A 22,992-nucleotide genomic window follows, 5' to 3' on the forward strand; every position below is an offset into this window, starting at 1 on the left:
CCCCATTTATTCCCTGAATTCAACACTGGATGGAATTTATCTTATCAGAGCTCTGCTATTTATGTGTCTTCTGTTTTTGAGACCAGGTCTTAATGAGGTACCCCTGGCTAGCCTTGAATACATTGAGATCCACCTGCCTCTGCCTCCTCAGTGCTGGGATTAAAGGCCTTAATCATGTGTCTTTATCACTTGCTGCCCCTTTTGGGAAGGAACACTCCAGAATGACAAGATGTCCCATCTGTGTATGCAGCCTGCCACATTGTACCAGCTTAAATACCTTTTGAACTTATGGATGGATGAAGCATCATTGCTGATGTGATTTGCTCCAACCTAATCATGGAGGGGGATGGGAAGCTCCATAAGTGGCCAAGCTTTGAAGAATAAACATTCAGGGAGGAAGATGGAAGGGGTTGGGACCTTCACCATCACCAGCTGCCTTCTTGCTCAGTAGGGAACTACACTTCAGATCCTGTGGTTAAACCACAGTTTTTAGCTTAATTGGGCCCTAAATGCTTGTTGAGTGAATGAAGGGCCTTGAAGGTCCATCACCTAGTTTCGGACCACCAGGAAGCTCATCCCTACTGTCTCAAACAAGCAATCAGCATCACTGGGAACTTTTCATGTATTTTTGTTTGTTTTGAGATATGGTCTCCCTATAGCCATAGCTGGCCTGGAACTTGCTATGTAGACCAGGCTGGCCTTGCTCTCAAGAGATCCATTTGCCTCTGAGTGCTGGGATTAAAGGCATCCACGACCATTCCAGATATTAGATATCCAGATATTTTAGAAATATCAATTACCAGGTCCTCTTCAGACCTATATAGAATTCCAACCTCTGGGAATGGGACCCAGTAATAAGCACTCCAAGGTGATCTTGAGGTACTGAGCCTGAGAGCCCATGGTTTGGGTTTGTGGTCTGGTTCATTCCCAGGCTCTTTGACTGTGGTATTATATTTTAGGATGTTTTATCTGTCTCTATTGCAACCTGCTTCCTTATCTCTCTTTGGAGTTATAAATAGAGAGCATTCACTTACTTTCCCCAAGTCGCCCTGCAAGTTTGTAATCAGGCTGTAACTAAGCGCCAGTTTCCCAACTTCTAATCTGTCAAGCACTCAGCGGTGCCACGTTCTGCCGGGAAGGACCCAGTGACTCTGGGCACAGGTGACCCGAGGCCACGCCCCCGCCTCGCTAGCTCCACCCCCATCCGTCTAATTCCCTTTAGAGCCGCCGCCTGTCCCCTCCCCAGCTGCGCGCGCACATCCGCCCCCTCGCTGCTCCAGCTCCCTCCTTCGCGGGTAAACTCCGGGCATCCATCAGTCTGTTAATTGCACTAATTAGAGATCGCGGAGGTGTTAATTGGAAAACCCTGGTATTGTGCCTGTTTGGGGAAGAAAACGTCAATAAAAATTAATTGATGAGTTGGCAGGGCGGGTGGCGCGGGTTCGCGGCGAGGCGCAGGGTGTCGTGGCAAATGTTACGGCTCAGATTAAACGATTGTTAATTAAAAAGCGACGGTAATTAATACTCCCCACGCCATATGGGCCCGCGGAAAAAGCACAAAAGGTTTGTCCGAGTGTGGGACTCTGGTCTCTTTTCCTCTCTGCTCCCGGAAAAGCATCCCGGGCCTTGAGTGCCCCCTTTGGCCCCTAGGTAGGTGCAACCCGTCATTTCCGGCCGGGAGGGGACCAGGCTGGCTCCCAACCGGGTGTATCGTGGAGGCCAAAGCCTCAGGGGAAGTGGGAGCCCGGGACGGCCACAGAGGTCCCTCCACTTCCTGCGCCCTGTGAGGGCTTTGACCCAGCTTCCGACGGCGTCTGCTGGAGTCTCTGCCACGCCATGGCGCCCCTGGCTGAAGGAGTTGCCCACGTATGGACCAGATCCCCTGCCAAACCCTACATCACTCCCACAAACCCTGCATCATCCAAATAACTGGTCCATCACTGCTCCCAATGTGTTATGAGAGAGTGGTCTGGGAATGTTGGAATTAAGGATGAGTTTTAGCAAATTCTAGAAGAAAAAAAACCTGAAAATTTGTGGTGCCTCCTCCTTGGTATTTTGGGGGGGGGGCTCAGTGCAGAGTCTGCTGATCTCTAACTCTGTATGTAGCTGAGGCTGGTCTTGAACTCCTGATCCTCTTGCTTCTACCTCCAAAGTGCTGGGATTATAGACATGAACACCACATTAGGGTGTGTGGGCTTGTTGTACAGAAGAAAGAGTCTCCCGGTGATTTGCCCAAGGACACGCAACTGGGACTTGGAGCTAAGTGGTCTAGCCTCAGCTTCTCCCCTTCCCTGCTGCCATGGGCATTGATCTGCCCCTTGCAAAGGAAAGGGGTAACAGGAGTTGGAGCGGGGAGGAATATCTGAACGCAGAAAGATGGGAGAGGAGGGAACAGGGGTCTCCCACTACCATGTCAGATGGGGCCCTTTGAGATAAGGAAGTAGGGCTTTGAGTCCAGTGGCCTCTCAGTGGCTCCCAGCAGCCACTGAAATCCCAGGACTTTGCATCTACCAACTGTACTAAGTATTGTTCCTGGAACTCCCAAGTCAGATGAGCTCTCCAAACTATTTTCCCATGGAGAGAAGAGAAACTGAGACCCAGAGATGAAAGAAGGCAAAGGAATCATAGCTGATTTGTGACTGAGCTCAGGCTACCACCATCTCTCCTAGCCAGGGTCATGAGGGGCACCAGTGACATTCCCACTCCTTCACAGTTACTAGGCACTAATCTCAAAATCTTACTCCCAGTCTCTTGCTGGCTGGGCCCCAGACACCAGAGCGGGCTCACCCACAGTGCAGGGAACACCCCAGTGCTATTGCAACACCCTCTGGAGAGGCTGGTGGGAAGGCGGGAAGCTGTTGGAGGCAGGCAGGTGTCCCAGGGCAGAGGTGACAATTCCTAGAGGGACTGGGAGTTCCAGCCCTGCAGGTTTGAGGAGCCGGTATTGGTGGGTGGGCCGCAGCTGAGAAGGAGGTATATGGGTGTGTGTCAGTGGGCGATGGCCCCAGGAGTGGGGGAGGGGGCGGGCAGAGCACACCCCATGGGAATTGATGCCATTCAGACACCCTGCGGAAATGACTTTTCAAATGCATATAATCTCTAGCATGCAAATGAGAGGCTTGCTTCACCCTGTTTAATATGAATGTTCGGCCCTTGAATAGCTATTATTACACGCCACATTGCAGCAATTATGTTGTTCGCTGGGTGTCGCTTTGCTCCCCTGCCCCCAAAAAAAGATGAGAAAGAAAAGGACACCTGTTGGCACCCTCCTTCCTTTTATCTTCCCTTTTCCAAACTTGCTGTCGGAGCTACAACTTTATGGTGTTCCTGTGAATGTTTCGAGGGGACCACTCTCCCTCAGGGGAAGTAGCTGCCACATTCTTTTTGCTTTCTTCTGCATGTATGTACACCCCTGAGGCTCTTGTCTTTGTCCCCTGGGGCCCAGGAGTTCTCAGATCTCTGAGCCGCTTGTCTGGGATTCTGAGCTGGCAGCTGCTCACTACCCCAGCAGAGCTGGGTTGCGGGAGAGAGAGAAGAAAGTGGGGAGTGGGCTCCTGCTGCCTTCCCATTCCCCACACCCCCATCCCCCAGCGGAAGCCCAGGACTGAGTCGGAGAAAGTTGTTCCTGTAAGTTTCAGGGTGGGTGACTTCAGGGAAGGGGGCTGGAGCCTTGTGCTGTGGTGGGTGGAGGCCAGAGCCCACCCCATCCATCATCTGGCAGCTTACTAACCCTGGGGCTGACACAACCATTAAAGGCTTGGGACTGAGTGCTCAATCTCTTCCAAACCATCACCCGCATTCTCATTCTACCCTTGGCCCAGCGCCTTTCTGCTCAGGAGTGAGAGCCATCACTGCTGAGATTAACATGGACCACATCAAGAGTACAGGGTTACCCAGGAAGATACCCCCCCCCGCCTCCCCCGCCTCCCAGCCCCTGACCCACTATGACAGGACATCCAGAGGCACAAACTGAGAAAAGCTTTCAGAACAGTAGTATGGCCCCTCTGCCTGTACCTGCCCCCATACCCTCTCTTCTCCTTCTTCCAGGAGGGATAAAGACAGCAGGTGGCCCAGGGGAGAGAGGAAAAGGCCACAAAGTAGGGATGGGAAGATGCTGCTGGGGGCCTCCACCTTGGAAGGAAGTGGGGAAGTAACGCAGCTACTTCCTGCAGTTCCCCATCTGTTACCTGAAGGTCTTCATTCTTCTATTGGCTGAGAGAGACCATGTGGTTATGGGGTGTGGCTGGCTTCTCCTGGCCTTGCTAGATCCTGAGGTTCAAATGATAGGGTGAGTAGAGAGGGGCCCGTGAGGGGTTACTTGCCCTTAAAGAACTCCTTAGAGTTCTTAAGGCTGAGATTCATACCTTGACAAAGAAACTGACATTTAGGGAGTTTGAGACATGTGTCACCCATCCATGGTGCATACGATACACGGTCCCTTTAAATGAAGTCAGTGTTTCTGTGAAGTGGCCGTTGTTTTAGGGAACCTGTAAAATTGGAGAAGACTTTGTGTGTGAGATGGGGAGAGGGGGAGGTAAGATGAAGTCTCAATGCAGAGCCCAGGCTGGTCTTGAACTTGTGATCTCTTTGCTTTGGAGTGTTGGGATTCCAGGTCACAGGTGTGCGCCATCACTCAGCTTTAGAGTAGTTTTTGCACTAAATTCCCCCACCTTCAGTGAGGTCTATGTGTACAAGCTGGGAAGATATTGGACCTCCATAGCTACTAGAAGAAAACTCTGGCCTCTGCCTCCTACTCCCTGCCTTTGACCTGCCTGTTCTACTACCTTCTCTTTCTGAAGAATTTACAGAAATTCCTTGAGACACGTGTCTAAGGAGTAGGGATTTGGACATTGACCCTCTTCTTTGGATAAGGGACCAGACTATTAATTAATTTGGCTTTTAAAGACTTACTTTGTGTGTGTCTGTCTGTCTGTCTTTCAGTGTATGTGCACATTTGCATGGGTACCCACAGAGGCCAGAAGAGGGCATCGGATCCCCTGGAGCTGGAGTTATAGGCAGTTGTAAGCCATCTGATGTGGGTGCTGGGAACTGAACTCCAGTCCTCTGCAAGAGCAGTCATCATTCTTAACTGCTGAGCTGAAGGGATTCTCATGTAGCCCAGGCTGGCCTGGAACTCCTCCTCCCACAGCCTCCCAAACTCTAGGATTACAGGTGTGATGGCTTTCTTTCTTTTTCTTTCTTCTTTCTTTCTTTCTTTCTTTCTTTCTTTCTTTCTTTCTTTCTTTCTTTCTTTCTTTCTTTCTTTCTTAATTTTTCTTCCTTCCTTCCTTCCTTCCTTCCTTCCTTCCTTCCTTTCCTTTCCTCTCCCTCCCTCTCTTCCTTTCTTTCCTTCCTTCAGTGCTAGGGATGGAAACTAAAACCTTACAGAAACACACTCTGCTTTTTTGTCTATATACCACTCACCTCATGGGAGGGAGGGTCCTAGGGGTTGAACCTAGGACATCCAGCCTGCTAGCTTCTTTACCACTAAGTCTACACTCAGCATGATTTTGCATCTGTGAAATGGGCGTGGTAATTACAGTTCTTGTGAGGAGGACTCATGAGCTGTGGGTAGTGATGAATAGGACATAGTATCTACTTTGGGTTGGCCTGAGCGCTTTAGAATTGAAGGTGAATGGTGGGCCCAGGGTGCCTTTCACTGCTGACCCCACTTCTGATTGGGAGTGCCTGGCTCCCATAGGGGCTAAAAGGCAGGCAGATTACTGTGCTGATTAGAGCCTTCTGTGTCCTGGGGAAGCAGCCCCCTGCTCCCCAGGGAGCTCCCTGTCTAGGTGGGAATTTCAAAGGCCAAGGCCATTGCTCTGGAAGGAAAGCGGTCTGGTAGGTCCTAACAAATAGGGTTGCTTGTTCTTGGAGGAAGAGGCCAGAACAGGTTTAGGACCCTGAGGGGAGGGGAGAGGACCACTTATCCTCCCTTCCCCCATTCTCCTCCTACTGGAGGGAGGAAATACCTACAAAAGGGGAGGGTGGGGGGGGAGACCCAGCTTCAGTGTAGATCTGCCTCTAAACCAGGCCTCTAGGAGAAGGGATGACATTTAGAAGGGTCCCAGGAGAAGCCCCTAGGAAATTGAAGAGACACCCCAGAACTGAGAAGGGGGGTGAGGGAGTGTGATGTGTGATGTTGAGTAATGGTGTTTATTGGGAGGGGGGTTGCACTTTGGGTTGCTGTCCTGGATAAGAACCTGCCCTGCCCATCTATCCTTGAGCCTCAGCCCCTCCTCCTTTGTCTCTTCTCCAGGTCCAGATAGAGCGACATGATGGTGGAATCTGCCTCGGAGACAATCAGGTCGGCTCCATCTGGTCAGAACGGAGTGGGCAGCCTTTCTGGGCAGGCTGATGGCGGCGGTGGTGCAGGAACCACAGGCACAACCACAGGCAGTGCCGGCAGGGACAGGGACTGCCCGGGCAGAGATGCTGCTAGTGACAGCAACGGCGAGATGAGTCCCGCGGAGCTCCTGCACTTCCAACAGCAACAGGTAGGAGCAGCCTCGCCTCCCCAGGCCTCATCCCTCATTCTCCTGGCCACCTGGATGTCACTGCTCATGCCCAGCAGCCTGAGAAAGTCCTACCTCCAGGGTGTGGCACCTCTGGACTTCCTGAATTCTAGTGACCCCCCTGAGCCTGGGAAGCATAAAGGGGCTGGAGGCTCAAGTTCATGAAGCTTGGAACAGTCCCAGAAAGGGATGCCTAAGGCCCTTCAGCCCCCTGGGCAGCAGGCTTGAGAGTCTGTTTTGAGTGGGTGGGTGTTTTGGTTCGTACAGGCACATGGCTGCAAAATGGGCTGTACTAACAGGATTGAAGGGGGTGCTGTGTAAAAAGAAGGTGTTTTTATTTGCATTGTGAATCGTTCCTCATCTTCATTGCTACCTAGGTCCCGGTCTGAGCCGTGAAGATACTGAACTTCCAGGGAATCTGGGATGTATCTGGGAAGAGGCCTAGGGAGGGAGGGGAAAGGCAGGCCTGTCTTTTTAGGGTTCACACTAGAAACTCACTCTGTTCCCTTTCTTCTTCTCACCTCTCATCTGTACCCTGAAGTACAGGGTCTCAGGAGTTCAGGATTGCCTTTCTGAAGATCCAGGGGCACTAGGGTCGAGAACCTGGTTGGGTGATAAGTGGGCAGATCCTCTAGGTTCCAGCCCCACCCAGGGGGTTGAGTAGTGGGGGGATGTCATTCTTGATGAGTTCAGAAGAACCAGCTCAGCCAGTCCTGGCCTTGGGAGTCTTCTCTTTGACTCTGCTCCTCAAACTACTACTGGTGGCCTGGCCCTTGGGGGCTCAACTGGGAAGGTAGAACAGGAGGCTCCTACATGCCCCTTCCCACCAGGCATCCCTACAATGTCTTAGTTCCACACCCAGGGCCTTCATGATCCCTCCAGGACACCGCTGTCACTCACATTTACACTGGGGCTCCTCCTCCATACAGTACCCCAGTCTATAACCCCTAAGGCTTTGGAGGTTGGACTAGACGTGACTCTCATGTGCTCTAAGCTGATCAGGGGGTTTCAAAACAGGGATGGAAGGAACCTGTCCCAGTGACCTTTGCCACTAAATTACTGGGTTGTTAGGTCCAGAAGCAGGCAGGTGTGACACCCTTTTCACAATTATTCATGTAGGTGAGAACAAAGCACTGGACTTTAAAAAATCTTGTATATGTATTGTGTGTGCGTACACATATGCATGTGAATTTGGGTGTCTTCCTTAATCATTCTCTACTTTTTCTCACTACATTTATTTTTTTATCTATTTGGTGTATTTGTGTGTGTGTGTGTGTGTGTGTGTGTGTGTGTCTGTCTGTCTGTCTCATGCACATGTATGGAAGTTAGAGGATAGCTTTTAGAGTCAGTGCTTTCCTTCCACCACTATGGGACCCAGGTGTCAGCAGCCTCACTCACAGAACCATCACCCTAGCCCTCAAATCTTTTGGTTGATTTGTTTGTTTTTGAGACAGGATCTCCCTGTAGCCCCAGCTGGCTTGGAACTCGCTATGCAGACAAGGCTGACCTCAATCTCATCTGCTTCTGCCTCCCAAGTGTTTGGATTATCAATCTTATGTTTGAGACGGGCTCTCTTCACTGACCTGGAGTTCACCAATTCTGCTAAACTGGCTGGCCAGCAGGCCCCAGAGATCCTCCTGTCTCTGCCTCTCCAGTTGCTGGAGTGCTCTGCATCTCACTTCTTATGAGGGTTCTGGGGGTCCGAACTCAGGTCCTCATTCTTGCACAACTAGCACTTTATTTCCCAGCTCCCAGAATGGAAGACTTTAAAAATCACTTGCCAGCAATAGAGATGGGGGCAGGGAAGACCTGCCTCTTTCCAAGGGATATGGTCCTTGGGAATTGGGCATCTCTCAAGTCTCCTTAAGCAGGACCTTTGGGAGAAGAGACTCACTGAGTTGTGCTGTCTGCTGGGGATAGAATCCTAATTTTTTTCAACTGAAATACAACAAAATGTACCCCACTAGAAGTTTCCAAGGCCACTCATTTTGTTTGGCTGTTTTGTCTCCCTCCTGCATCTCTTTGCAAACAGAACGATGCAAAAATTCAAATGCAGCAGGAGGTAGGGGAAGATGCCAAAACTGGAAACTTTATTTAAAAAAAAAAACAAAGCTTGGTGCTGGCAAGATGGTTCGGTCTTGGCATCAAACCTGACAACTTGAGTTAGATCCCCCAGGCCCATGTGGTGGAAGGGGACAACTGACTCCTGAAAGTTGTCCTCTGAGACACACACACACACACACACACACACACACACACACACACACACACACACATACACGTTGTGACTCAAGCATGTGAATATAAAATAAATAAAAAATAAAATGCAATTTAAAAAATAAAAAGCCTGCCATGAGGCTTAAACACAGGCCTCTGAGTAGCTGTGGAGATGTTTGGGTGGGGAAGAGATGGAACTGTCTGTACTGATCAAGTTTCTGGGCCCTGCCCTACACATGAGCCGGGTTTTACCATGTCCATTCCACGTTCCAATTATTCCTGTTTGTTTTGGGGACTATCCCAAAGTCCTGGAAAATCCTATATCTGTTTCACCAATAACCTGGGATGGGGATTTGGAGGCAGGCAGAGGGCTGTTTTATCCATTTGGGCTCACTATGGGCGAAGTGCCCACAGCCAAGGAAAATATGTGAGATTTAAAAAGTTTCATTGGCTCCAAACTGTGAAAAAGAACCTTGTAAAATTAAAATTGTGAAATTTTCAATGAAAATGAACTACAGTTTGTGACTCATCTCTTCATCCCAGATATATGAATGAGGCTTTAGGGGAGAACTTCCAGGGCAGCAATTCTTGGTCCCCACAAAACACATACTCCTATTGATAGGGTGAACCAGTGTGATCTCTTGGTTCTTCCTCCCCTTCAGCCCTAAGCAGGAAGCCCTTAGAAGACAACTTTCAAGCTGGGTGTGGTAGCACTTGCCTTTAATCCCAGCACTCTGGAGGCAGAGGCAGGAGGATCTCTGAGACTTCAAAGCCAGCCTAGTCTACATAGTGAGTTCCAGGCCAGCTGAGGCTACAGAGAGACCCTGTCTCAAAAAGACCGGAAAAAAAAAAAAAAGAAGAAGAAGAAAAGCAGGTCTGGTGAGATGGCTCAGTGTATAAAAGCACTTGTTGAGCAAGCCTGAGATCTGAGTTTGATCCCCAGAATGTACAGAGGAAGGAGAAAATCAACTGCCAGAAATTGTCCTCTGACTTCCACACGTGTGCCTACATGCGCGTGCTTGCACACACACACACACACACACACACACACACACACGCATACACACATACACACATGCACACACAAATAAACAAGAAAAATGCAAACTGAGAAGCGCATGCCTGTAGTTCCATCACTCAGGACACTGAGGCAAGAGGATGTCAAGTTTGTATTTTTTTCTTTTTTGAGAATTTCATACATGAGTATCGTATTTACTTCATTTCTACCCCTCCCACTTCCTCCCTCCGACTCTCCACCTCCCACCCTTTCAATTTCTTGTCCTCTTCTTCGTTGTTACATATACAAACATACATATTTATAAATATGAAATACGCTGAGTCCATTTAGTGGTGCTCACATGTGCATGTGTTGGGCACCAATCACCACTTGGGATTAGATAATCTCTCGAGGAGCTGGTCTCTGGAGAAAACTGATTTCTCCTTCCCTCAGTATCCATTGATTGTCTGTAGCTCTTCATCTAGACATGGGATCCTGTGAAATTTCCTCATCTGAGTTGACATGTGAGCTGGTGGTGTCATTATGCAGGTCTTGTTTAGGCAATCTCCATGTTGTGGAGGTTTCCTAAGTACAGCTTTCCTGTCATGTCCAAAACATACTTCCTTGCAGCAGGTATTCTGGTTCCCTGACTTTCTTTTATAAAAGGTTCTCAAGTTTTAGACTAGCCTGAGTTCTGTAGTAAGACTCTGTTTCAAAAAAAAAAAAAAACAAGCAACACTGGAAACTTGTGAGATGGCTCAGTGGGTAAAGTGCTTGCTATGCAAGAACCTAAGTTTGGATGTTCAGCACCTACCTGTAATCCCAGCATAGTAGTAGGAGTGGGGTGGAAGAGACAGGAGGTCCCAGTAGCTGACTGGATAGCCAGTCTAGCTAAAGTGATAAGCCTAGGTTCAGTGAGAGACTGTCTCAAAAATTAAGGTGGATGAGGCTGGAGAGATGGCTCAGCAGTTAAGAGCACTGGTTGCTCTTGCAGAAGACCTGGGTTCAGTTCCCAGCACCCACACAGCAGCTCACAACTGTCCTTAACTCCAGTTCCAGGGGTTAAAGCTGGCGCTTTCTTCTGACCTCCCCAGGCATTGCATGACACTGATGCACTTACATACATTCAGGCAATACACATAACATAAAAATAATAAATAAGGTGAATGGTGTGGGGGTGGGGCAGATGCCCAAGGGACGGATATGAGTAAAATTACATTATATGCACGTATGATAGTCCCAAAAGAATAAAATTAAAATAAGGTAGAGAAACAATTAAGGAAGATATCCTAATGTCAACCTCTGACCTCAGCACATGCACTTGCAGAGGTGAGCACAGCTACACACATGTGCATGCACACACATAAGCACAAGTATCCCTGCTGGACATGCCTGTAATCCTAATACTTATGAGGTAGAGGAAGGAGGTTGAGAAATTCAGGGTCATCTTTAGGTACACAGAGTCAGAGACCAGCCTGTATGAGACCCTGTGTCAGAAGATAGAAGGGGCTGGAGACATGGCTCAGTGGTTAGGAGCACTTGCTGCTCTTGCCAAGGACCCAGGTTCAGTTCCCAGCACCCACATGACAGCTCACGACTGCCTGTAACACTGGTTCCAGGGGGATCCAACACCCTCTTCTGACTTCTGAGGGCATTGCACGCATGTGGTGCACTTATATACATGCAAGCAAAATACTCATACATGTAAAATAAAAATAAATAAACCTTTAGCACTTGGGAAGCAGAGGCAGGCAGATCTCTGTGAGTTCGAGGCCAGTTTGGTCTACATAGTGAGTTCCAGCTGGGGCTACAGGGAGACCCTGTCTCAAAAAGAACAAAATAAGGGGGCTGGAGAGATGACTCAGTGGTTAAGAACATGGTTGTTCCTGCAGAAGACCTGGGTTCAAATCCCAGCACCTACATGGCAGCTACTCTCTGTAACTCCAGTTCCAGGGGATCCAGTGGCCTCTTCTGACCTCCGCAGGCATGGCACAACACGGTGCACTTACCTACATGCAGGCATAACACTCATACACATAAAATAAACATAATAAATAAATTTGTTTTTAAAAAAGACCAAAATAAAATAAAATAAATCTTTTTTAAAAAATGTAAAGAAGGAACTGCCCCAAGTGGGACTCAAGGGAGAGGTTTGACAGAGTGTGTCTGCAGATGATCTGCTGGTCCTATCCTTGTGTCTCCCAGCCCCTCTCCCTTTGTCTATCGGTCCCTGCCTCTCTGCTCTGGGTAAACAAGTCCTGGAAATGCAGTCCTGGCCTTTGGGAGTAATGAGTTAAGAGACAGCGAGACAGGGCAAGTCAGAAGTCAGGCGGGTGACAGGACTTTAGGCTGAAGCAAACAGTGCTGAGGAGAGCGGCCACGTCACTTCAGTGCTTGGTTTCCATGCAACAGCAGACTGGGAGCTTGTTTAAACAGAGGCTGGGGGGTGACCCAGCTTGGCTGCCAGGCCAGTCTGGCTGGATAGAGAGTCCCCTGCTGGCTGCCCCGTTTCAGTATGCCCAGCCCCCTTACTGGTAAATGTCAAAACCCCTGAGGTACCAAGCTCCATTTCATCCCTGGGGTTTTCCTCACATCTACACTCCCACCCCTCATGGAGAATCTACCCTGACGGAGAACCTGGTGTGAGAATCTACCCTGATGGAGAATCTGGTGTGGGAGGAACACAGGCCTCAGAGGATCCACTCTTGAGCAGACACACTGAGGCAGGGGATGTGGCTCAGCTGGTGGAATACTGGCCTAACATGCATAATGGCCCAGGTTGGATCCCCAGCCCTGCATAAACTGGGCATGGTGACACATGCCTTTAACCAGCACTTGAAAAGTAGTAGGAACATCAGAAGTTCAAGGTCATCCTCTGTGACACAGCAAGTTGGAGGTCAGTCTGGACAACACACAGGCGTTGAATCTTATTTTGCTCAGGGCACTGTGTGGAGCAGCTGGAGTTGGTGGCCTTTGCTGCTCTCAGAGAGTACCCTAGAGAGATACCCTGGTGCTGTCCCTCCCCAAGGCAGGTGCTTCCTACCCCATTGCCCTCTCTTCCCCCACCCTGCCAGATGTCTGTGTTAACTCTGTGTTTTATCTTTATCTGATAATTGCCTTGGTGAAAATACTTTTTGTCTATGGAGACTTCCTTAGGGACCCCACAAAAATACCTTTGGGGCTTGGGTGGTAGAGGTGTGCCCCAGGTATTAGAAGGTCTTGGGGACTAGTCTGGTTTGCTGACAGACAGTTGGACTTGGGGCCAGGAAAGCTGAGCTGGCGGGGTGGGGGTAGACAGAGCCACTGGCCGCTGTGCTGAAAGGCGTCCTGGGCCTCTAGAGCCAGCATTCCCATTGTCCTTGGGTTGCAGGGGTGACAGGTCAGAGAGGGTCACCAGAGGGTTGCCTAGCGTCTGGGAACTCCCACTGCAGTTGCCATGGCAACCGGGCCAAATCCCACCCCGTTCACATCCTGTGAGGAGATTCAAAAGGGTTGGGGGGCTTAGCCCAAGTAATGGGCTTTTAACTCACCCCCTTCACAGAGATGAGGGTGGGGGAGTCAGAGAGCTGGGGGAGGGGAGGAAAAGAATGGAAGAGCCTTTCCTCCATCTGGCCCTCCTCTACCTAAGCTACTTAGGGGGGATTGGGTGGGAAGGGAGCTTCCAGAGGGGGATCAGCCCCACCACACACACACAGCCAACAGTTGTCTGAAGTCTTCTGAGCAGGTCAGGGGCCTGGATCTCTTCAAGACTCCGGCCTCATGCCCTAGATTCTGCTGCTTCAGCTCTGGCTCTCTAGCCAACTTCTCCCTGTCCATCAGGATATGGAGCTTCACCCCAGAAGTAGGTGGAGACAGGCAGCTGAGAGGTGGTGTGACTGGGGAACGTTAGGGGCATGGGTAGAGTGCCCCCCCCCCCCACATTGCTGAGTTACTAAGCCAAAGGCCAACCTATGATTTTACCCAATAGGTATTGTCCCCTTGGAGGAGAAGAAAGGGCCCAGGACCTGGGGAAGGGGTCCCCTGGTTTCCCTCCTAGAGAGGCATGCTGAGCCCCCCACCCCACCTGTCTCCCAGGCCCTACTTCCTTTCCATGGCATAGGTCTAGTCCCCACTGATAAAGAGGATTTGGAAGCGCTGTTTCTTCTGAAAGTCAAGGGCTTAGGGCGAGGGTTGAAGGGTGAGCTCCCCTGGGACCTGCAGTGTGAATGCTATTGCTCTGAAAATGCTCCAGTAGGAGTCTGGGGCAAGGATCTGCATGTTCCTAGTTTAAATCCTATTCTTCTAGCCCCCTGCAGAAGTGGTCAGGCCCCAGACCTCAGAGTAGACCCACTTCTGGATAATTCCACAGCCCAGAGGAGGATCTGCCTACCTCTGCACTTTCACTCCTTGTTAGTGAACCAGTATCATCCCTTCAGACCCCATCTCTGCCTCTCTTAGCACCATGCCAAGCTGGCCTTGGCTGTCACTGGGAGCCCAGTTGCTGTGAAACCCACCTGGGCTGGTGCTTGCAAAGGGAAAATAGAAGGCCTTTGGAAGGGTCCTGTGCTGCTGGCCAGTGGCCAAGTCTGTACCTGCCGAGGCCAGCCCCTCCTGGGGAGGAGGAACTTTCTGGACAGTTGGTAGAGAAGGGCTCTGAAACCAGGACTGCACAGGGCTGTCTCCCACCCACGTGGGAGTCACGTGCTTGTGACTGCTTCGCTGGTTTTCATTTTAATGGTTCTAATTTGAGAATGTGCCGATGTCGTTTTTACGAGGTTGGTGTAAAAAAAATTTATAGCCTTTTCCAAAAAGCTTTTTTTAAAAAAAAAAAAAAAAAAAAAAAATCCAAACCCTACACACACCTCTGCCCCCCTTCTCTGAGTAATTTTATTTTTATGTCTTTGCTAGAGGACAAAGTCTTGCTGGCCAAGAACTTCTGTCTCCCTAGGTTGATTTCCTCTATTGGTGCTGACCTCTGACCTCTGACCCCTTACTTCCTATACTCCCTCCCTCCACCTGATCCCTCAAGGAGTTGCATTTTCAGGGGTATTTAAGGACCACTTATTAGGTGCCCACTGTTTACTAGCAGGGGTTTAGGTATCTACCCTTAAAGATTTATCACTTTCTGCTCAAAGTTGTCCAGTGATTTTTTTTTTTTTTCCCTCCCTTGTGACAAATGAAGATTTATCCTGCCTGGTGTGTAAATACACACCTGTAACGCAAGCATATGGGAGCTGGAGACAGGAAGATTGTGAGTTTGAGGCCAGCCCACATATAACAAGACTTTGTCTCAAAAAACAAACGGGCTAAGGAGATGGTTCAGTTAGTAAGGTATTTGCTGTACAAGCCTGAAGACCTGAGTTCGGATCCCCAGCCTCTGTTTAAAAAGCCATGCCTGGCAGCACTTCTCTGTAACCCCAGTGCTGGGATGGTAGAGGCCGACTAGCCACACACACAGAATTGGGGGTAAGGGGAACAACACGGACCTGGGACCCTCAGCCAGACAAAAAGATTGAACAGCCCTGTACCCACCTCTCTACCCCACATCCTCATCCCAAAGGTGGGAGACCCCACTTCCTTCCTGTGCTTTCCATCACAGTTGTGCCTCCCCCACTACCCCACCCGCTCCCTCAGGCCCAGCTCCAGTGGCCTCCATTCCAGGCCCTTGCTGGATGCCATCTAATGTCGGCTATCCATCATAAGCCATTTGTCCCTAGTGAAGATCCTTCTAATGACTTCTGAAAGAGTGGGGGGAGGGGAGTTCAGCTTCATTAAGGAGACGAGTTCTCAGGCTTGATAGGGGCAGGGGAGGGGTGTGAGCCAGAAGAGGTTAGGGGAGCAAAGCCTTCATTCAGAGTGGTCCTGTGCAAAGGACGAGGGCTACCTGGTGAAAGTCCTTGTATGTTGTCCCATGTACAGAGTCAAGTATCCCAGACTAGCCTCAAACTTGCTATGTAGCCAAGGATGGCCTTGAACTCTTAATCCTCTTGCCTGTACTTCCTGAATACTGGGATTACAGACATGTACTACCTAGCCTGGTTTTTTTTCAATGCTGGAGAGGAAACCCAGAGCTTCATACATGCTAGGTAGACACTCTGTCAACTAAGTTGCATCCCCGGCCTACATTTGGTTTTCATTCTGAGGACTGAAAGCGGGGGGGTGCTGATGGGGCATAGTGACTCCCTATTTTCCACTGTGTCCTCAACCTCTCCCCCTCCTTCCTGTCTCATCCCCTCAAGTTTTCCCTCGTGGCTTGTCCCATGTGTGGCTGGCTATCTGAACACCTTTTCTTCTCAAGAGCCATGTTTGGGTACCTCTGGCTCCCCCTTGAAGGGACACTAAGCCCACTTTCCCCTGGGACTTCCTTGGTCTCCCCCTACTCCAGCCTGTTTTCCCTCTTCTGAGGGCTGAAAGAGGATCAGATGCACAGGGCTTGGAGCGGGGGGGGCGGGGGGGGTCTGCCTACAGTCATGGGGGTTCCCTCCATGGGGGCCCTGTTACTTGGGCCTGTCTCCTTGTCTATAAAATGGACAGGATGGCACCTGGCGTGCCTGCCTAGCTCGGTGCTGGGAAGCTTCTGTGAAGTGCTTGCCACAGTGCTCGGACCACTCCAGCCATCCAGACACTGCAGAAGTGCTTTGGAAGCAGCAAGGCACTCTGCAGACATTAGCACTTGAACCCAAGGTCAGCCTGTGCCCTCCTTCCATGCTCTAACTTGAACTAAGCCATCTCGCCAGCCCAGGAGCCCACTCTGTGTGCAAGGATTGCATGTCTGCTGTGTGCTGGGGGCAGGGAGCTCACAGCTGCATTTGATTGTACCCATACCCTTAAGGGGGCTCCTGGGCCCTGACTACCTGAGTTCAGTCCCCCCGAACCGCATGTAAAGGTGGAGAGAGAGAACCACTGAACACAGTTGCCCTCAGACCTCCACACACAGGGGATGATGTAGACACACACAATAATTTTTTAATATTTTATTTGTTATTTTTATTTTATGTGTATGAGTGTATTGCCTGCATGTAGGTAAGTGCACCCATGTCATGCAATACCCTCAGAAGACAGAAGAGGCTGTCGGATCCTCTGGAATTGTAGTTACGGACAGTTGTTAGCTGTCATGTGAGTGCTGGGATTTGAACCCGGGTCTTCTGCAAGAACAACTAGTATTCTTAACTACTGAGCCATTATTTATTTAATTATAATAATAATAATTTTAAAAATAGAGGACTGTAGTCTGTTAGACGTCATCAACGAAAGTGGGCTGGGCTGTCTGGTCAGAGCTTGCCACTTCTGTCTCTCCTGAGGCTGTGGGTCCACTTGTTTATCAGGCCCCAGTGGCATCGAGTAGTGTATCAGACATTTGTCCTTGGTGCTTTAGATTAATGAATGCAACTTCAGAAAGTCTCAGACCTGCCTGATGCCTTGGGTGAACGTTCTAGAAAAAAAAAAAAACAAAAAAAAAAAACTAACCCCCAGAGGGAGACCTAAGACTCCTAGAGACTATCCTGGGTCAAGGTCTGAATGTGTGGATAGTGAGGCCCATGGCAGGGAGGAGAGCCTAGAATAGGACTTGTTGCCCACTGAGCAGTGTGTGGTATGTCAGGGCATCTGGGGAAGGGAGTTTAGATCTAAGCCTGGAGTCTTCCCAGTACTTGATTGGCCTTCATGAGTGTGTTCTTTTTAAAGAATATTTTATTTTATGTCTATGAGTGTATTGCCTGCATGTATGTGAGTGCACCATGCCATGTAATGCCCATAGAGGTCAGAAGAGGGCATCAGATCCCCTGGAACTGGAGTTACAGATGGTTGTTAGTCACCACGTGGGTGATAGGAACTGAACCTGGGTCCTTTGTGGTAGCAGCCAGTAGTGTATCAGACATTGTCTTCACTGCAGAGCCATCTCTCCAGCCCCTTGTAGTGGGTTCTTAAGGTGGTACCAGGTCCCAGTTTGATCGAGGCTGACTATATCCAGGCAAATACATGAAATGAATTTGCTCTGTCTGCCATAGGCATCCCGTCTCCCTCCATGCTGGTGGGAATGAGTGAGTGAGTGACGAGCCTGGAGGAGATTAGATGCCAGCTTCTGGGGTCCCCTGCCAGCTTCTCCAGCCTTTCTAGTTGGCCTCCCTGGGCACAGTTCAACTTTCTGCTTGCCTTGGGAATAAGTCCCTTCTGCCCTGGCCATGTCTCACCTCTGGTGTGCTGTAACATTATAGGAACACACCTTTCTCCCTTCTTAGTGAGCTGACTCCAGGACCTCAGCGCTACCACCTCCTCCTGGAGGCCTGCTCAGAGCTCTGTGGCTGAGGACTTCTTTTCCCTGGGCCTAATGTGATCCTTAGCACTCTCTGTAGAGACCCTTCACTCCCAGGGCCTGAACACCTGTGGTGTGGACAGGGCCACCTATCACCTAGCATGACACTTGACATACTATACCTGGTCCTTCGTACATGCAAATAGAGGTAGGAGAGAGAAAGAAAGGGGGAAAGAGTGAGGGATGCACTTCTCTGACTCCCCTGGCCTAAAGGGGAGGGCCCTAGGCAGGCAGGAAGGGAAGCTTATGAGATGGGGAGTCACAGGAAGAGGGAAGGGAAAGAGGTCTTGCAGGAATGAGACTGTAGGGCCCTGTCATTTTTTTCCCCTTTCTGTAAATCTTGTAATTTCATGCTCTAGGGGATCACAAGTAAGAGCTGGTGGAGTGAATTCAACTCCTGGCCACTCCCCCAACCTGAGATGGAGCTGGGCTCTCTCTCCCCACCTCCCCTGGAAACAGCTCTCCTGTTGTTCCCTCTACATAGGAGGCTTGTCCTATCCCTTATTTGGACCAGGGTCTCTCTTGAATTACCTGGGCGGGTCAGCTCCAGGGTCACCTCCTGGCCTCTGACCCTGGTACCCTTTCCATGTTCTCTCCACCTTTGGAGGACAAACAGCGTTTGTGGTTAGACCTGGGGGAAGGGCAGTAAAAGCTGAGGGACCCCAAGCTGCTTCCCAGCCTCTCCTCACCCCCACCCACCTCTCTTTGGCAACCCAGAAAGGTCCAGTTTCTGATTTCTAAAATGACTCTCTGGGAGCAACAGCACCATCATTCCCTCAGGAAGTCTAAGACATTTCTTGCAGAGGGGAAAGGAGGGTCCAGGGGCTGCCAGGGAGCACACATGTTCTCATAGATATCACTGCATATTTACATAGTGTCCTAAGGTAAACTAAACTGAAGCCCCAGGAAGCCGGGCCAGTCAACACTGAAGGACTGTGCAGGTGGACTTTATATATAGTTATGATACATATATATATATATAGGATACAAACATATATATATATATGATACACAGTATCAGCTATGAGCACGGGCCACACATCCATGGGACTGCTGGGGCAAGGGGGTATGGCTCAGTGGTAGCATGCTTCTCTAGCACTGTGAGGCTGAGTTTGATCCCTAGTGTTGAAAAAGAAAAAAGTTTTACCTTCAAGATGCTTCAGGTGGGAGCCAGGTGTGGTGGCACACACCTTTAATCCCAGCACTTGGGAGGGAGAGGCAAGTGGATCTCAGTAAGATCTGAGGCCAGCCTGGTCTCCATAGAGAGTTCCAGGCCAGCTGTGGCTACAGGGAGACCTTGTCTCAAAAAGACAAAAAAAGAAAAAGAAAAGATGCTTCAGGTGGGGTAAGAGAATGGGATCCATGTGAAAAAGAAGCAGGAGTCTATGTGCACATACAAGGCCTAACAAGTGTGGGTCAATGCTATGTGGGGAGAAACAAGTAGAAAACTGCCTGGAAATGAGAGGCAAAGGTGAGCACTTCCCTAATGCCAACAAGGTACCGGGCATTGGTCTTTGAATCCCCTGCACGATTCTGAATGGCTACGCAGTTTTGCAGATAGACAGAGTAAATGACTTACCCAGGGTCACAACCAGTGAGTGGTAAGGCTGACTGGAATTGCAGCCCAGGTGTACCTGGCTCCAGAGCCTTGCCTCCAGGGCCTGGACACAGCTTCTCTGGCTCCCTGGAGGTCTTTGAGGAACCCAGAGCTGACTGGACAGGTTCTCTACAGTCACCATCTCAACCCCACAGGAACCCCAAAGTAAGGGGAAAATTCCTGGACCTCCCTGAGCCTTTCTTGGCTAACCTCACTACCCACCTACCCACACTGACTGCCAGAGCTGCCCCTTCTGTCAACTCTACACCCCATTTCTAGGATGCCCTTGGCTCAATCCTGGGACATCACTATAGCTCCAAGCCCAGGCCACCCCTGTGGCTTTGATAATTCAGACACAGCCTTCAAATCTGGTCAGTTCTCTTGGTCCCACAGTTAGACCAAGCAGGGCTCAAACACACCTGATCTTTTAGTCTACCCCACCCCAAGCCGTGTACATGGCAAATACTATTCCTGTAGCCCCCTTGAACTACCTCCTCACCCCTTGGTTGACATCCTGACCGATACCTCCTAGCTAGTTGGTCTTGGGGTAAGTTGCTTGCTGAACCTCCTGGTGATTCTGCTGCCTCATAGGGAAGGCTGCTAATCCTCACTCACCCCATGTCCTCTCATGGGAAGATCAACAGTTTGCCTATAAAGCGCCCGATACATAGATGCTCAACCAAAAGTACCTCTTATTCTACCTCCCCCACTTTCCCCTGGAGCCCTTTTGACCCTTGACCCCTCCATTTGCTGCCCAATCTCACTGATCCCTGTGTGAGTCTTAAAGGCCTAGGATCCCTATAGGAACTCTTCACAGTGACTCCCACCTCCATTCTTACCCCAAGCCCATAAGGACCTGTGACCCTCCCTCACCACATGAACTACTGTCCCTTACTGCCCCAAACTCCCCACCCTCAGTACTGATCCCTGATCCCAGCTGCCTCTGAGGATGCTTCTGGGGCCTCACTCTGACTCAGCCCTTGTCTCTGCAGGCTCTCCAAGTGGCCCGGCAGTTCCTGCTGCAGCAGGCCTCCAGCCTGAACTCCCAGGGGAACAATGACAGCAAACAGTCGGCTTCTGCTGTGCAGGTGAGAAGAGGGGTACTTACCGTGCTACACTGGGATGCAAAGCGGGGGCTGGGTGGGTTTGCTTGGCACAAGGGGAGGTCAAAGGTCCCTCTGAGAGAAAGAGGGCACTCAGTGCTCCCCAACCCCCATGCTCCAAATCGGGCAGCTTTCCAGAAGCAAACAGTCACTGCAGGGGTGGGGCTGAGAAACTTCCACTTTTTCGGTCTCCACCTGAACAGCCAGGCCTGCGTCTGTCTAGCCTCTGTGTCTACATCTCTCTCTGAACCTGACTCACTGGGGTTCCTCCCTCTGGTCTGTCTCAGGCAGTCCTGTCTGTTTTCCCCTCTGTGTGGGTCCCTATGTCCCTTAGCAGGGTCTTGGCCATTCCCAGGCTTCTCAGTTGCAGTCCCCATGCTGGCTCAGCTTAGTACCTCCCTGAGTCTTCCCCTCCCCTCCCCCACTCCCTTATCTCTCCCAGTCTCTCCCCATTTCCTGTCTCTGACGTCTCTCTGTCTCTTCTGTTTTCCTTTTCACAATCTGCCCTTTTTTCCCTTCTCCCTTCCCCCCAGCCTGTCGGCCCATCTGGCTGGCTGGGGAGGGGGGGAATCAGTGGGGGGTGGAGAAGCCTGGCCTTCTGTTTACCTTTTGTGTCACAAAGAACTTGGGAGAATTGCAGTCTGGGTCCCAAAGGGTCACCACTCTGGCTCCCCTCCCTTTCCGCTGCCTCACTGGAGCCCCCCTCCCCCCCATCAGCAAAGGGGATGGCTGGGGATAGGAGGAGAAGATTAAGCCAGGCTCTGAAAGGAAGTTTATCTAAGGGAGGTTGGGGCGAGCACAATGCTAGCTGATCCTGAGCCCTCTGGGGCCCAAGGGGACCTGGGAGACGTGGGGGAGCAAGGATATGAGAGTAGGGAAAGTAGGTGCAGGGTACTCAGAGAACCCAGGTCCTGGAAGAGATTCCAGTGCTCAGACCGACAAATTACCTGTATTTTATTTAAAAACAACACACCACCACCACATCTTTAAAAAGTACTTTAAAAAGTTGAAGGTAGGTTGGGCATGGTGGTACACACCTTTAATCCCAGCTCTCAGGAGTCCAAGGCTGGAGGATCTTTGTGAGATCGAGACTAGCCTGGTCTACGTATCTTGTTCCAGGCCAGCTGGGGCTACAGGGAGACCCTGTCTCAAAAGACCAAAAATAAATAATAATCTTTTTAAACGTTTAAAGTTGAAGTGGCCAGGCATCTGTACAGCCATGGCCATCCCTCAGTGGCCTGGGACTATCTGAAAGGTCTTCAGAGTGAGAGCTGGCAGAGGGGTGTGGCTGGAGGAAGCAGCTGGAGGGAGAGGAGCACATCAGAGTCTGGAGGCAGTGGAGGAAGGCCTGAAGGAAGAACGTTCTTACGGTGAGACAGTCCTTGTAGGGTGTCAGAACCAGTCTCACTGGATGAGGGACCTCTATGGGTCCCGCTGCCCTCCCCACGCTGGCTCAGCTTAGTACCTCCCTGTAACAGGGGTATGCAGGCTGAGGGATAGGAATGCCTCTCCGAAAACGAAAGGGCACCACAGACCCCAGCAGAAGGGGAGGAGCTGGATGATATCCAAGGAGAACTGCCTTGTATCAGGAGGGACTTTCCAACTGGGTGTTGAGCTGGAGACTGAAAGAACCAGAGGGGAAGGTAGGCAAGAGCCACTTCCTTGGGACACCTTCCCCTGCTACAGAGAGCCTGCCTGGTGATGGGCTCAGAGAGAGAGAGATGGTCCTTTTCCTCGGTCTCCTCATCCCCTAGTCATCAACGCGCCATTCAGCCGATACGAGTACTTTTATGTGTGTGCACATTTGTGTGCATGTGGAGACCAGAGACCTCAAGTGCCATCTTGAGAAAAGGCCACCCACCCTTTGAAATAAGGTCTCTCATTGGGTTTGAGCTCACCAACTAAATTACACTGGCTGGCCAGCAAACCCCAGGGGTAAGTGTTGGGGGTGGAACTCAGGTCCACTTGCTCGCCAGGCCAGTGCTTGACAACTGAGCTCCCCACACCCCAGCCTCTGATTCTAAGTACTAAGATGACCATTGCAAAATGCTTACTGACTGCAGGGTGTTTACCAAGGCTCTCCCTAAACCCTTTACAAGAATCCTGCCACTTTGCCGTCACACCTATGGGTCAGGTGCTATTAATTACTCCATACTGCAGATGAGGAAGCTGAGGCTCAGCCTGGGTGTGTAACTAGTCCAGAGTCACCTCTTGTCCTAATTTCATTTCTATTGCTGGGATAAAATACCCTGACAAAAAGCAGCTTAGCAGGG

The 22,992-nt window shown here is 50.4% G+C and overlaps 1 protein-coding gene across 4 annotated transcripts in view; it reads left to right on the forward strand.

The window, feature by feature from the left end:
• Foxp4 (forkhead box P4) overlaps positions 1–22,992 on the forward strand; it is a 56,083-nt gene that overhangs the window by 14,247 nt on the left and 18,844 nt on the right. For all 4 annotated transcript variants that reach the window (XM_008823110.1, XM_008823091.3, XM_008823093.3 and 1 more), the window contains exons 2-3: positions 6,260–6,497; positions 20,609–20,704. In XM_008823110.1, the coding sequence (XP_008821332.1) occupies positions 6,276–6,497; positions 20,609–20,704 (318 nt within the window). In that variant the 5' untranslated portion in view covers positions 6,260–6,275. The remainder of the gene's footprint in view (positions 1–6,259; positions 6,498–20,608; positions 20,705–22,992) is intronic.

The sequence above is a fragment of the Nannospalax galili genome, unplaced genomic scaffold (genome assembly GCF_000622305.1).
Source record: "Nannospalax galili isolate Female #2095 unplaced genomic scaffold, S.galili_v1.0 scaffold1892, whole genome shotgun sequence".
Classification (NCBI taxonomy): domain Eukaryota; kingdom Metazoa; phylum Chordata; class Mammalia; order Rodentia; family Spalacidae; genus Nannospalax; species Nannospalax galili.